Raw genomic sequence first — 15,998 nt, 5'->3', positions numbered from 1 at the left:
AATAGCACTTGAAATAAGTAGCACTTGGTAAACTTTCCTGTCAATAGAAAGGATATAAGAAAATGCATGCAAGAAAAGCAAATAGATCTACCCGTAGCCCCCAACTCTAGATTTCCAGTCCCTTTTAACAAAGTGAAAAGTTTTAGCTATTAAAAAATTTTGTGATCCTTGTAATACTACAGAACATCGATACAAAATGTGAATAGTACAATATCCATTATATAATATATATTTATATTTTAATATATTACATTTATTTCTACATAAAGAGGCTATAAATACTGTATATGCCTTATATTCATGGTTCCCAGCATTTGACATTATAGTAAGTACAAACAAACAAAAAAAAAAAATAAAAATACAAAAAAGAACTCAGTAGAAATAGCTTTACATTTTAAAATCTTGTAGTCTGCATTGTGTCTATCAATAGAGCTCTAGGACTACAAGAGCACAGGTAAGAAGTTGTCCATCAATTAGGCACAATTTCACCACTGAGAGAAGATTGGAGCTGCCATTAAATCAGTCACAGATTCCTAAGACTACATAAACTGAGATCTCCGCCTTTGCAAACAGACTTTGAGTTTGCAAAGTGAAAGAGTCAGACCTATATCTGAGGGAGGGGGGATAAGAAGAGAAGGTAGAGTGCCCTTAGGATCCCCCACCAGGACCACCTACCCTGTGGTCCTAAGGTAGATTACATTGCCTTTTCTACCTGCTGTGGAAGCTGCCCGAGTGGTGATTCAGGGTGTGGGTGGTGGTGGTGGTGGGGGGTTCTGCAGCTGTTTCAGGTTAGCTCAGAAGCAGGTAGGCATCTGGCATGGGTCAAGGGTGCCAGGGAGGACGGGAGGCAGAACCATTCCAAGAGGTGAGGCACGCCCCCAGCACCTGTGCCCCATCACTTGACTCAGTGCTCTGCCTTTTCCCTACTAACCAACCTCCCCACACGTCTTGCAAGCAAATACAGCTTGTGAGGTCTGGTACAGCAAGATTTTTTCTCTGCCAAGGACAGAGACCATTGCCCCCACCTATATTTAGCCCAGCCTATGTTTAGTCTCAGGCCATCAGGGAGTGCCGGAGCCTTGAGCTGGAGGTTCCTTTTTTTGTTTGTGGAGGTGCAAGCAAGGGATAACTCTGAGAAACAAGAAGCCAGCGCTGTGCTGTTTCCTTCCTGGAGTTTAGCCACAAGGGGAAAAACAACAAAAAAAAAAAGAAAAAAAAAAAAGAAAAAAAAGAGCAAGGCTGTGCCATTATTTCGTACAACTAGAAACAGTGAAGTTGAATGCCGCGCTGCTGCCTGCATCAGGCAGATGCTCAGCATGTCACCGGGGTCCCAAAGGCCACCGCATTGCCTCCGCCATTGGGTCGGCATAGCCCACACACCACAGCCAGGGCTTTGCACTCTCAGCCACCAGTGTCTCTTGAGGAAAGTGCCCCGCAGCCTGCCACGGCGCAGTTTTGCTGCCAGATGCTTCTGCATCCTCTTCAGGAAAAATAAACACCTTGTCTTAGTCTCACGGATGCTGTCTTTCTATAAATCAAACCTGAATACCACCAGCGCAGGCAAGGAAGGCACATCCCGGGGGGACCCAGAGCCACCGGCTTCACCCTAGAGCGGCGGGGAGGCAAGCGGGGCAGCGCCGTCGTAGGGGAGCCCGTGTGCACAGCAGAGCACAGGCGAAGCCTCCCGGGTGCACAAGAGTTCAGTCTCCTCGCTGGAGTAGACGGTGGTGTCCATGTCATCCGAGTGGTACCCCGACTGGTACCCGCTCGTCTGGTTGGAGGCTTCGGACATGACGGACTCGTTACTCTTGCTGGGCACCAGCGTGCTGTGTAAAACAAGCAGAAACAGGACTGAGCAAGCTGTGGCGACTGCCTTCTGGAGGGCAGGTGGGCGATTCCTGCCAGCAGCTGCTTTCCATCACAGCAACAACCGAAGTAAATGGTACCCTTAGCAAAACTGGCTTCAAGACTTTTTAAACATGCATTTGATTAAAAGGAGAGACCTTTTTATATGCCCTAACTTCACTAATGCATGAAAAGATATTTAATTTTATGGCGATACAAGGAGTTAGATTGCGTCCTCAGAAGAAATGGAGAGAAAACTTTGAGAGGCTTCACATATTTCAGCTGTGGTGCAATCATAACTGCGACATATCTTTGTTTCCACTGAAGTCGTCCTGGAAAAAGTAATTCCTGAGAAGCTCTCAGAGGGCATATGTGAGGTTTCAGCTCCATGCACACCACTGTGCTTCCTGTGAACTGCACAATGAAACCCTTGTACAATGCTCTGAAAATATACCCAGGTACATCCTGAAAACTCAAGAGTCAGCTGTAGAAAAAAAGAAAGACAACGAGAAAAAATAAAGGGCGCTTTCCCATTGCAGACAGGCCCTCACAAATATGCTCAATTGTGTGCACCAGCTCAGCTCTTTCCAGGGGCGGCTGATGCTTTTGCAGCTGACAAATATAAGTCCTTTCCACAGTGCTGGCTGATGCTTCCAACAGCTGCACTACCTCTTCTCTCCCGGTACCAAATGCAGATGACCAGGCATACAGTGCACACATTTTTTTGTGTTTTAAAAACACAATAAGAAAATATTTTGTCTTCTAAAAAATGTTACAAACCAATCAGTCTTCTGACATACTGCAAGTAAAAGGTCATATTCAATCCTATGTGCAGCCTGAGCCTTACCTAAAGGGTAGTTTCACTTGTTTATCGCTCTCTTCCAATGTCTTCAGCTCTTCAGATGCAAGAACCATACCGCTATCTGTCTGGTTTTCCTGCAAAGGTGTTAGAAATGCATTAAATGGAAAGGGATTTAAAAAAAAAAAAAACCAAACCAAAAAAACAAACACACATGAAAAAAGACATCAAGAGAAGGAAAATACATACAAACAACAGACCAACTCACCTCCTGAACAATTTTTACAGTGGTTACCAATGGGACATCTTCAAATGTTTTCACGCTCACAGGGCGGCTTTTTCTTTTGCTACCTTGTCGGTACTGACTGAAAAGAAAACAAAACAGAAAAATTTTTGTGTCCACTATCCACAACTTGGCTGCAAACAGTACAATGATATCAGAATCCTTTTATCTCTCTGCAGAGAAGTTAATTCTTTTGTCAAAACATATTATGCAAACCTCAAAATATCCATTTTTTGAAAAGGATGAACAGCCATGAAAGTGGCGTGTTTCTGACCTTCTGCTCCTGACAACCTTGATCTCTGAGCAAATTCTAAGAAATGGCTTTGAGAAAACAGCTCCTTTCCTCAGTTACACTGGAGGGCTTCACTTCCTGCAAGCTTCGCTTAGAAGTATAATAAACAGAGGAGCCTGGAGCACAGACATGTGTCTCTTCCTTTGGACTGCACTTCTGAAACCCCTGGCTGGACCTAGGACAACAACAGCAGACTCAGCAGACTGCTGCCCTTAAACCGTGGGGATCACAACAGGGAGTGCTACATCTCTCTTGAAGGCTCTTCTCCAAAAGAAGCCCTCTGGTCAGGATGACATCCATAAAAAATATTGGACAAAAAACCGAAATTGACTTTCATGGAGGTACTAATACAGCAAACAAACAGCTGCCCTTAGCTTTCTGTCTAAGTGGACGTGGAATAAAATGGATGTTGTTCCAGTTAAACGGGACAAATTTATGTTCCTAACAGCTAATGAAGAAAAGGCCATGGAGTTAGAAGAGGAACCTGCATCCACTTGAAGCGCAAAGCTGGAGGCAATTAAGACCATCATTTATCCCATTTCCTGCCTATCTCCAACAGACATTTATTTAAACTGGTGAGGAGTTTGCCAGTTCCCTGTGTAGACTGCTCAGGTGCTCACGACACTTTAGAACATGTTTCAAGTATTAAACCCAAGTATTTGGTGCAAATAAAATTTGTCCTATTGCTGGGGACACAGAATAATTAATCAGCATCCTCTTTCGAGCAACTTTTCATATACTGAAAACGGTTACTATGTTCGCTCTTTATTTTCTCTTCCCAGACTTAAAAAACCCAGTTCTTTCAAGATCTGCACTGACCATGTCTTCTGCTCCTGTTACTCTGCAACGGTGCCTAATCCACTTCCCACCCAACACTACCAGGACCAAAAACATCTAACGGACAATCTAGTGCACTTACCCTCCTGGACAACCTGACCTTGAATGACGAGTTCACTCCACAACTTGCTTTCTTAGTCTGAAAGCTCCCCATTTGCTTGCATGTAATTGCCTACATAGTCACAGAACTGTCTGGCCAGGACTACAGTTACCAGGGTGGTGAGGACCAGGAATCCTAGCCCTTTGATCTGAACGACCTCCATGCATGGGAGTCCTACCTCTGCTCAGCCCAGACATGAGTCAGCCTACATGGGCTACAGTGAACGAGGTCCTCCTCATTAAGCCAAGCTACTGTGCAAACAGGACCAGAAACAGTGTGCAGTCAGAGAGAGGTCACACACGGAGTCTGACTCCTGCCTGGTGGCAGTGAGGGCTCAGCTGAACTCCTGACAGTATTTCCTGACACGTTTGCATTTTGTAATAGACAGTCCCATTTTAAAAAGGGCCAAAAATGCCTTACAGAAAAGCAAAATCCACCTGCGCTGCTATCCACCAGACCAATTATACTCCCTATAAATGAAACTCAGATTGGTTTGACTTGATTTGTTCTTGACAAATCCATGCTGGCCACTTTTTATTTCATTTTCCTGTAGGCATTTACCATCGTTTATCTGATCGTTTATTCCGGGATCATTCCTAGGATTCAAGTTAACCTGATTTAAGGGTTATGCCTGTTCTGTTCTTTCTAAAATCAAGCATTATCTTTACTCTTCCTTAAATCTTCTTTACCACACCTGACTGTTCTTAATGACAATCTTTCAAGGTTCAGAAATTGCTTATCTATTTCCTAAGTCAAATACAGCAGATGTTAGGAGGTCCTGCTGATTTTAATTTACCTCAGCAACCTAAATATTCTTTAATATTCTCTGTGTTTTGCCTGTGCTTGCTTTTCCTCCTACAGCTTTGATTTAGAGATTGTATTTATCAGCCTCTCCTCAGAGTCAGTACTTTTATGAAGACTGAGAAAGACATTACTGAACAGATCAATCTTGTCCACTATGTGTATAGCAAGATCCATGCTTACAAAATCATTTCCAGCTACCGGAACAGAAGAATAAAGCTCCTAAGCATGTCATAAGCTCCCCACTTTGCCTCTCCTAGCATGGTTTCCACAAGTGGTTTCACAACCCTGTCACACTGTAAGACAAGAGAAAAGAGGTTCAAAGTCTCTTTAAAAAAACCAGAGATTTTACTTCTGTTCATAACAGGAAGTGGGGGCCAGGAAATCCATATAGGAAGTATTAGAAGTGGAAAATAAGTGTGATGTTTTCAGTGTTAAATCACGCTTTTTTGTCTTTTAAATGTTTGTATTTTGGACTGCTCCACTACTAAACATGGTGCTGAGGGTTCAGCTCTAGGATCGTAAGTTCAACTGAAGTGTGAAATGCACCTAGTCTTTCCCAGGACCACATAAAAATGTCATCCTACAGTACCCAAAATCATTGGGAACTTTGTCTTTGGTGGATGTAATACAAGCAGCAAGGGAGAGAGCTCCACTTTGTGGAAACCATGTGAAACCTGCCAACAGAGTCCATCTCTGCCCTGATGGGTCCATCTCCTTCTATCCTCCTTCTGAGACTGCAGCAAACAACCCAGGGGTCCCAGCATCTAAATGGCTGAATTTGATCTTAGGCAGCACTGGATACTTCTCCCTTATATCCCGTGCCTGAGGTCCTCACAAAGTCCAACATAAGCCCTGCTTAAGTGCATTAGTACAAATTCCTTACCGGGGAAGTCACCTCTGCCACAATACCCAACAGCATCTACCACTCCACTGTGGATGCCCCAGCAGCCCACCAGAAGCAAGCAGTGGACAAAAAACAGTGACACACTAATTAGGTCGCATTCCCCTTGGCTATCAATTCATGACCTATTTACCAACATTTCACTTTAGGAGGAGAAATGCCAGAGAGGTTATCAATGCTAGATCTATTACCATTAATGTTTTAGGGAGCTGCAATACAAGAGTGTGAACGCAACTAAATCGGATCAGTAAAACTTTGTATTAGTTCTGATTCTTAAAACTAAATAACAAATACTCTTATGGGTTTTTTTTTTTTGAATGAGAATACCAAATCTTGAAAGGGTAGCAAAAAAAAAAAAAATCACTAGCATTTGGCAGGGTAAGAAACTAGTTTTTGCCTACAAAAACTCTACAGATTCCTTCTTCTGCCTATGGAGGAGGTTAAATATGGACCAGGCAGCTGAAGTCTCTTCCTTTCATTTCCCCTGCCCCCAGCATGAATAAAATCTGCCCAGAGGCCCCAGTAGGATGTCCACCATATAAAATACCTAATTCCTGCTGTGTTGTCATAATGGAATTTAGGATCACAGACTTCCTCTTCCTCCCTACAGGAAGCAGGTGAAGTTGGGAGAGAGAGACCCGAATCCTCTTCCATATTCAGCGACACTGACAAAGGAAGGACAACGTAGTCTTTACCATCCTGTAGAATGCAGTGAAAAAAATACAAAAATTGAATAGGTTACAGAGACACACAGACATAAAGAGCTACACACACATATGTGGAGAATGCATCAGTCCAACAGTGCTACCTTGGTTGTTTTATTAAACTATGAACATTGTACCACCTTTAGAGGAGAAGCTATATTAAAAGAAGGAAACTTACTAAGAACCACTGCCAAGTAGTTTTAGATCAAAAAATTGAGACTTTTATATGACATACTGTAACATAATGTATAATCTGAACTTTTTGTTGATGTCTTTGAAATAAAAAAATGTAATTTTTAGGAATGTTTCAATCCAAATGACACAATGAACATGAACCTGAGGAAAAAAATAACCTTAAACTGAAATTGAGACTGAATTAGACTACAGCGTATTAATCAGAAAGTCTAAATTAAGTATAAGAAGTAAATGAAAAAAAGAATGAAATTGAGATAGCAAACCTCAAAATTTCTATCAATAAATTTTCTATATATTGGCATCTCATTTGATGTGAATAACAAGGACATCAGTTTTAAAAATTTATTGCACTTGTTTACATTTCTGCTCTAAAGTATAAAGAGAAGAAATCACTTATGCATTCTTTGGTACTGCATATCTATTTATAGTCACATAAGAAATTCTTTAGTAGAGTCCATCTTTCCTCTAATTTTTTTGCATCTATCCTTTTTGGATTACAATATGACACATGCATAATTGTCTACTTCCATAGTACCTGAAGAGAGAGCCACAAGACGGAGAACCTGAGAGGGAGGCCCATGGACCTCACCTGGACACAGCGGGCTCTCTTACCACAATGCCTGCACACAGGACAAGTCACAGAATCACAGAATGTTAGGCGTTGCAAGGGACCTTGAAAGATCACCTACTCCAGCCCCCCTGCCAGAGCAAGACCACCTAGAGCAGGTCACACAGGAACGCATCCAGGTGGGTTTTGAATGTCTCCAGAGACGGAAACTCCACAGCCTCTCTGGGCAGCCTATTCCAGTGCTCTGTCACCCTCACAGTGAAAAAGTTTTTCCTTATGTTAACACGGAACCTCCTATGCTCCAGCTTGCACCCGTTGCCCCTTGTCCTGTCATTGGTTATCACCGAGAAAAGCCCAGCTCCATCCTCCTGACACTCGCCCTTTATGTATTTATAAACATTAATGAGGTCACCCCTCAGTCTCCTCTTCTCCCAGCCAAAGAGACCCAGCTCCCTCAGCCTTTCGTCAGAAGGGAGTTGCTCCACCCCCTTAATCACCTTTGTGGCTCTGCGCTGGGCTCTCTCAAGCAGTTCCCTGTTCTTCTTGAACTGAGGGGCCCAGAACTGGACACAATATTCCAGATGCGGTCTCACCAATCTTAATACACTTATCTGCATGGAGCTGCTGATAGGCAGCAAAACGCCTGTATCCTCATTTTCCAGAAGAGTAATTAAAAGCATAGCAGCTCACATCCTCACACATGCTAAGATACCCATCTTCAGTGCAGTAAGATCAACAGGAGGCGTCTGCCAAAATGCCTCTCCAGTATGCAGAGAAATCATCAAAAAAGCAGGGAATGGAGCCTGTGCCAACAACTCTCCAGCAAGACAGCTAACTAACCACAGTGGTAGAGTCATGTGAAGTGCTTGCTGGCACGGCAAGGTGGCTTTCGGTTACCACAACAGACCTCTGCTATCTTTCCCTCTCCCAAGCCATTGATCTCTGCCAGTTGCCCTCACTGCTGTTTAGTAACAGGAGCAATGGAAGAAGCCCAGGTTCCCCGACAGCTCCAGCAGACAGTATTCGACTACAGGATTTTGTGGTGACTGGCAGGACAGGAGGAGTTCAGCTGGTGGTTTTAGCAACCAGAGAATACATTTCATGTACCTGGCGGACATTGGCTTGCAGTAAATTCCCCAGGTGCTCCACCAGCTCTGAAAAAGTCGGTCTCTGCTTAGGATCTCCATGCCAGCAATCCAGCATTGTTTGGTACCTAGAAGGACAAAGCCCATTAAAACATTGGCATAAAGAAAACAGAACCTATTGCTTGCTCCAGCACCTGCTATTATTGTGGGGTAAATGTGGGCAGCTGGAAAAACAGTTTCTCACATTTCTGGTGTTGTATAGTCTGGTGCTCTCATCCTTGTTCCTTCTTTCAGTCTTCTGCAGAATTCCTCATCAATTTTCACTCCAGGGTATGGTGACGCGCCTAAAATGAAAGCAATGGCAATTTTAATGCATTAGACTCTTAAATTCTGGGATTAATTTTCAAACAAATAATTTGCTATGGCCTGAGATAATAATAAGGTAATTCAGTATATTTGGATGTGTAAACAGTTTATATTTATGATGGAAACAGCAACTGATTGAGTAAATGAGGCACATCATCACATACTGAAATCATATGAAGAAGCATTTCAAGTCCATGTTTCTACATTTGCATTTTTAAGGAAATTTGAGTATTTTATTTTGATGGAGAAATTAAACAGGAAATTTTCAAGGGTAAAAAAATGCTAAAGAGGATCCAAGAATACTTTGACTGTTTTCTTCAGACTCTGTTGTTTAAAAGTTAAGATGGCTCAGTAAAATTAAAGTGACTCACCTAATGAAAATATTTCCCACAGCAGAACTCCAAAGGACCATACATCACTTTGAATGGTATATACTCTATCAAAAATGGTTTCTGGTGCCATCCATTTTAGGGGTAGTCTGGCCTGAAAGCATTTCCGTAAACAAAAAGGTATCATAGTTTAGCAAAACACTGAGTTTCCACAAACCCATTTAAGGTGAAAAAATAAAGCAGTCCTGACTTCATATTAATTCTCTCTCGAATATTATTATTAATTCTCTCTCAAACAGAGAATCTGAAACTTACATCTCCTTTCCTGACGTAGTCTGGGTCTTTGTAGATGTCTCGAGCCAAGCCAAAATCACAGATTTTGACCACGTTATTGTCTGACAAGAGGATATTACGAGCAGCCAGGTCCCTGTGGATGCACTGCAAAGAGAAGTAAACAACTTCATATGCTGCCTGTCGTCACAGCTCTGTCCACGGGGCTGATCTCTTTCACATATGTGCTCTCCTACCCTCAAAGGCTAGATAGTTCTTAAAACCTTTTAAGAAAAAGAAACCTCAGCATCAACACTTACTGATTTTAAGTGCTTTTTTGATGGTCACAACTGATTTGGCTCAGGGAAACTTGTGTTCCCAAGTCCAAACATACATCTGTTTATCCACTGTGCAGAGAGGGCCTTTGAAGTTAGCTAATTAATTATCCTAAGAAGCTGATACAAAACAGGTTCAGATCTGATTACCTTTAGACTTACTTAGGTTCACTCAAATCTGTGTACTCCACTCTCTCTCTGAAAAACATACAACACTAAAACGCCAATTTCATTCCAACACACACTAATCTTGTCTACAGAGAGAAAAGTTCATGTCTTTACCTATGCAGAACAACAGCTTAGCCAACAACCCAAAGACGACAAAACTCAAGCCTCAATAGCTTGAAGTAAAATAGACAGGGTCTGAAAGCTGCTGCAGATTTGCTTCTAGTATGGACTAGAACCGCAGATCCTGGAAAGACATATTTTTACATATACACACCAACCAGGATGTATGAAATGTAGACAAAAACATGTTTTTAGAAAAGACTCCGAAGTCTGCTCTTGAACACGTAGCTTGCACTCTAGAGCACTGTTGTATTCCCTGCTTCTATTTCCTTTTCCCATTTCTAAGTACGATTTCTTTCTATACAACCACAGGCAATTCCTTGCTCTTGCTGCAATTTACATCCTTTGAAACATGTACTATACGTATCTAGGATCAAACCACTGAAAAGCACTTCTAGAAAGGCAAAGTGCAGGTGAAGTGCTATTGACTGCCAGGGTGCCTTTGGCAAGAGACTCTCTGAGGAGTCATCCATGAAGTTTCACAGGTGAGCATTGTCTCTCCCCACACTGCCCTTCCAATCCCACTACACAAGTTACAGGCAACCTCCTCAGAGCAAACTCCTTTACTCTAGTTTAGCTCCGGTTACCAGGGATTTGTCCCTAATTCCTTTAATCGTCCTCATAAGTCAGCTCCCCTCCTCCAACTGCTTAATCATTCTTCTATGAATTGGTGACCCATAAATCTTATACAGATCACTAACATTTGTGTCAATAAATGCATGGGCTGTTTCACTCTGTAGTATTAATGATTCGGGTATGTCTTGGGGCAAAAAGCAAATGTTGCGGATGACTGCTAGTCCAAAGATGAACATGCTGTTTCCTTCTATAGACCTACAGCACTATTTTCTACAGTCAAATAAATAACACGCCACTCTTCCTGCGAAGTTCCTTACTTTGCGTGAAGCCAAGAACTCCATTCCCCTCGCCACCTGGAAGCTATAACAGATGAGGTCCTCCATGGTCAAAGGGTTCTTGCAAAGGTCTTCAGGACCAGCTGCAAAGAATCAGATGACAGTCAAACATGCCGTTTGTCACTGATTTCACCCATAGCTGCTTCTTAGGTAAAAATCCATCTTAACCTCATGCTGCTTTGAATTGGAAGAGCAAACTGAGACCTTCTTTGACTGTATAATTATCACTAACAACCCGTTTTACACCAAACTAGTCCTGTGTAAAATAAACTTTGAGATGATGGGTAATACCCCAGGCCTCCTTGCTTATTTCCAGAGTTCCCACCAGTGGAAAGATTTGCAAAACAATCCTAAAAGAAAAACAACCAAAACTCAGCTTACAAGTTCCTAGGACAGGAAAGGCTTGCTGTGGTTTCAGCAGATGAATTTGGAAACCGATGAGAGGGAGGACACGCCTAATCCTTATGGGGGTAGAATATGCCATGGGGAGAAAGACTTGAAATTGGCAAAAAACCCTGCTAATTTAGAGTAGAAGAATCCTAACTTCATCCTCTAGCGACCTGGAGAAATAACATACTCAAGTATCCAACAAAGATCCTAGGCGTTTAGTTCCTGCTGAAATAAACAACTCGATGACTTTGCTCTGCTCTTGATTTTAAGAAGAAATCTTAAATAACTACAACACTAGTGGCTAAAATCCTCATCTCGAGGCCTGCTTTAGGTCTTCTTCTCCTTCTTATAACATCCCAGCTCAGAGGGTCAGTGGCTACACCAGAGAGGTCTGAAAAGGACCAAAATGGTGTAGAAATGCATAAAGCGCGTGCCTGACATTACCTATTAGGATTGCAATGAAACTGCAAGATCATCCTCCCTGTCAACGTACTGATGTTTTTCTTTGCATTAAGTGATTCTTAGTAGAAGTCAAAGTACAGGCAGTTGAGCTACGGCCTCCATCCTGACCAGTCTGATCCCACCGCTTGATGAAATTAGTGGTCTCTGAAACATGTTGGCAGCACTGAGCACTTTGTGCTGTCTCTGACAAAGGAGAACATGGCAAATGCATCAGTGAAACCACTGCAGAGAGTATGTATGTCCAGGGGAGGCTTTGAATGAGTGGATAATTCAGGCTTCTTGCTCCTGACAGACCACCTGTGCAGAGGGAAGGCAAATCAACCTCTCTGCTAATAAGCAGTGAAGCAGATGGCATTTCATGATATTTAACTTCTGGGTAAACATTGAGGAAATTCAGTTAGCATCCTGGCACATCCCTCTCTGCACTGCCTTCAGAGTTTGTGCTCTGTGATTTTGCCTGAAGGCACCGGGATGTTAAATAGACAGAACACCAAAAGGGAATGCACTAAAATGCACCCTTTTCAGACAGGACATTTCCTGGGATTGGGCTGAGGGGTTTGGGATGCTGAACTATATAGTCCTTAGCTATGGAACTTTGTCATCCAGGAAATACCCTACACACAGCTTTGAGGGAGCTCTGGAAATCACATCCCTCATCAGACCCCACCAATGACAACACCAGGAGAAGACATATCCTACCGTCCTCCTCTTCCACATCACTCAAGGACCGCTCCTCCACAAAGCCAGAGCTTGCTGAGCTCTGGCTGCTTGTGATGCTGTCCAACCGTCGCTTCAGGTCTGCGGAGACGTCACCAACGTAGTTCTCCTTCCCCTGCCGAAACCTGGCACTTTTGGTCTAGAAATGTGAGGGGATGGTGGGAGAAATCAGAAGCAGAAAGCGTGCCAGAAGCTTCCTCAGGAGAGGGAATGACACTCCCCACAGTCTGTGGCATAGGCACCACTGAAGGCTGGGAGGGCAGCCCAGCACTGGCACGACGGGCCACCCTGCTCAAAGTCACTCTGGCTGAGGCACCAGGCTGGCACCGTGACAGTGCAAGCAAACTCCAACCCATGGCCAAGTGTGCTCATCAGCCTGAGCACTCTCTGCCACTCCACAGCACGGCTTTAGCCTGCTCCTGCGTCCTCCCAGCTGCCCCCCTGCGTACTGAGGAGCTGGCCTTCTGGTGCCCACTACTTGTGAAGCATGTGTGGATGCTGCTGAACCCCCTCTCACACACTTGAGCCTCTCCATTCTGCTACAGCTTTACCCCCCACTGCTGCAAATGAGCTTCTGCTAAACTTCTACCTTGGCCAAAACCCTAGTAGCCCCCAAAATCTGATTTATTTCCTTCTTCCCCTAAGCCACCGAATGCCTTTAGGAAGGATGCCAGCCCCACAGGCTTCCTCCACCACGTTTCCATTTTCTCCTGCTTCAGTCTGGTGACTTGTCTCCCCTGGCGGGGGTGTTTTTTTCCTGTTGCCAATTCCCATCCCCTCTGCTTGTGTAAGTAAGGGTCAGCACCCTTGTGAAACCCTGCCTTTTCCTTCAAGGCCTTTCAGATATTTGTTTATCCTTTTTACCTCACAAGAGGATACAGCGAGTTGCCTTTGCCAATACAAAATAGTAAACAATGACTCCAAGGATAAAGAAAAATAACCCCCCGGAGAACTGACAAGCAGCTTGAAGAAGCTCTGACCTAAACATGGAACCTGCAGGAAGACTCACATCTACCACAGTGGCAGAGCACAGCCCACAGGCCTCCCTCTTGGCTGTAAGTGAAAAAGAGTAGGGACTCGAGCGTGATGCTCGGTGCTGGGTGCATGCAGCCATGCTCTTCATCCAGCAATCTGACCTTCAGAGGGGATGGACCCTCCCATGCCTCTCCAGAAATCAGACCCCCTCTCAGAGGCATCCAGAAATGAGTTTCAAAATGCCAGCCTCCATCCTTCTCCTCCTTTCAAACTGGGGTGCAAAGAGGGGTTGTTGTGATGGAGCTCCCCTTTGCAAAAGACTTGGGAGGTGAAAAGCTGAATGTAAACTCATGAGAAACACCAATTATACAAAATTATTAACAGCAAAAAAAATGTATAGCCTGGTTCAGCAATGAGCCAAAGGGATAGCAGAAAGAATAATCACGTGATAGAAGATACCTACAGATATCTGATGGATATATACACTAAGCAGGGAGTGCAGTTATTTAAGGTGGTCTGGAGCTTAACTAAGAAAGGAAAAAATTCAGGCTGATAATCAGAAAAAACTTCCTGACAGATACAGCCAAGTGTAGCACAACCTGCCAAGGGAAATAGTGGAAGCCCAGTTCCTTTGCACATTTTAAGCTAACAATAACAAAATAGCTACATAGCAGGGGCCAGGGGAAAGACTAGATGACCTCTGATGTCTTTGCCATCTTTCATTCCCATGAGAAGTACTAGATATTCAGTGTCCCCAAGGATTGCCACTTCAGTCTGCACCAGGAACAGAAACATCGTGTGTGGAAAAAAACCACCAAATCAAACATACTGTTAGCCTTAACTCCTTACTTTGTACGGGACAAATTCACTCCTTTTGCTCCGTAGGTAAGCTGACAGATTTCCGAACTTGCAATATTCCACGATCACCATGAGTGGGCCTGTACAACACATAAAGCAATCATTAGAAAGACCATTTATATCCCACCTTATCTCACAGCATAATTTGTGGCTAGAAATACATACATTTTCAAAAAGCATTCTACTACCCAGGGGTTTTTAAAAATACCAGTAATAAATTAAAAAAAAAAAGTAATAATAATTTAAATAAAATCTATTCAATGCAGGGAAATTACTCCTTTTCTGCTGTATAAGGAAGGAAAAGAAAGCACATACATTTGAAAATCACAGGCCTAATTTCATATGTGAAAATGTATAGTGGTGTGCTTATACATAAAGTGCCAATAACTGTCTATGCTAATTGACATTGTAAGGATGCAACACACATTTGAATGAACTTCAGTGCAATTAACCACTCATCTTCAATAAAGTACGCACATTATTGATTATCCATGCATTTTTACGCAGGCAATTTAAGTCCTGAAAACTGAAAACAGGAATCTTGTTTTCAGACATAGATGCCTTAACGTGCAGTCCAAATGTGGTATTTTGTGCTCAAATTGCTTCATATAGGCATACGCTACAATGACACATTTCCATCCTAGGTTCCAGATACTGGCCATCTCTATTTTATGGTGGAATAAACAAGGAAAGAAATATTTATGGATTATGTTTCCCTCAAGTACTGCACTTCTGTCATGGAACTTTACAAATTAAATTCTGATCCCACAGTAAACCAACAAGTCAGCTTCCCTGAAAAATTATTACTGAGTTACTTTACACTGAATTTCTTCCAAATTAGCGTGCAGTGCTGGATTTGTTGAACAAAACATCTGTCCCTGATTATAAAGTAAAATAGATTCATCCACCCAGAGCTGGACTCTAAATTGCAACCTCCCCTCCTACACACACACAGAGGCACCCACAGCCCATCCAAAGCCACAGAGGGAAATCACAACTTGCAGTTGCACTATAGTCAGTGACAAGAATAAGACCAACTTTTAAATCTGGTACTAGACTCAGATCCAAAGCCTGTTGCACGTAGAGCATCCACTATAAAAGTGGATCTGAGGTACAGCAAAGCAAAGTGGTAGAACAATTAAGGGATGGAGCTGGATGTAGAACTCAGGGCTTCTGAGCCCTTACTCCACCTCTGGACCTGCTCACTCTTAGCATTTTTTTTTTTTTTAAAAAAAGAAGACTATTTCTTCAAACCTTTGATTTTGAAACTCAACTTTCTATGCAGCAGAAACAACAGAAATGGGGTTTTCATTAGCACCTTCCCACTCACTGAGAAGTTACTTACCTCCTGGCTTTGTGCAGGCTCCAAGTAAATTGACAACGTTGAGATGATGGCCAATATGAATGAGGATCTTCAGCTCTGACATAAGTGCTCTGTGCTCACTATGGGTTGCACCCTCTGCAGAGGTAAAACAACACAGATCAGAAGCATCACAGACAGAAACGTTTTCCTCTCCTCTGTGTTCTCTTCCTTATTTTTCCAGCCCATCTAGTGAGAAGTCTTGTTGGTTGGTAGCCTGGGTCAGCTATGCTGCAGGACACTGATGAAAGTTAGGCACATGACAGGGTTGATTTTGCTCTGCTTTTAAATATTTTCCAAAGTTTGCCAAGGGCAGTACATCAG

At 43.0% G+C, this 15,998-nt stretch overlaps 1 protein-coding gene across 1 annotated transcript in view; it reads right to left on the bottom strand.

Annotated features, from left to right (window-relative positions):
- Window positions 1-1,606: 1,606 nt before the first annotated feature.
- The window catches only part of KDR (kinase insert domain receptor), a 30,385-nt gene continuing 15,993 nt past the window's right edge, over window positions 1,607-15,998 (bottom strand). The window contains exons 19-30 of the mRNA XM_086464920.1: window positions 15,660-15,773; window positions 14,306-14,394; window positions 12,464-12,620; window positions 10,895-10,995; window positions 9,424-9,546; window positions 9,151-9,262; window positions 8,658-8,757; window positions 8,436-8,541; window positions 6,409-6,560; window positions 2,913-3,009; window positions 2,693-2,781; window positions 1,607-1,826 (exon numbers count right to left, since the gene is read on the bottom strand). Coding sequence (XP_086321046.1) covers window positions 1,607-1,826; window positions 2,693-2,781; window positions 2,913-3,009; window positions 6,409-6,560; window positions 8,436-8,541; window positions 8,658-8,757; window positions 9,151-9,262; window positions 9,424-9,546; window positions 10,895-10,995; window positions 12,464-12,620; window positions 14,306-14,394; window positions 15,660-15,773 — 1,460 coding nt within the window. The remainder of the gene's footprint in view (window positions 1,827-2,692; window positions 2,782-2,912; window positions 3,010-6,408; window positions 6,561-8,435; window positions 8,542-8,657; window positions 8,758-9,150; window positions 9,263-9,423; window positions 9,547-10,894; window positions 10,996-12,463; window positions 12,621-14,305; window positions 14,395-15,659; window positions 15,774-15,998) is intronic.

The sequence above is a fragment of the Leptosomus discolor genome, chromosome 4 (genome assembly GCF_034619465.1).
Source record: "Leptosomus discolor isolate bLepDis1 chromosome 4, bLepDis1.hap2, whole genome shotgun sequence".
Taxonomy (NCBI): Eukaryota; Metazoa; Chordata; class Aves; order Leptosomiformes; family Leptosomidae; genus Leptosomus; species Leptosomus discolor.
This window is presented reverse-complemented; position numbering and strand designations above follow the sequence as displayed.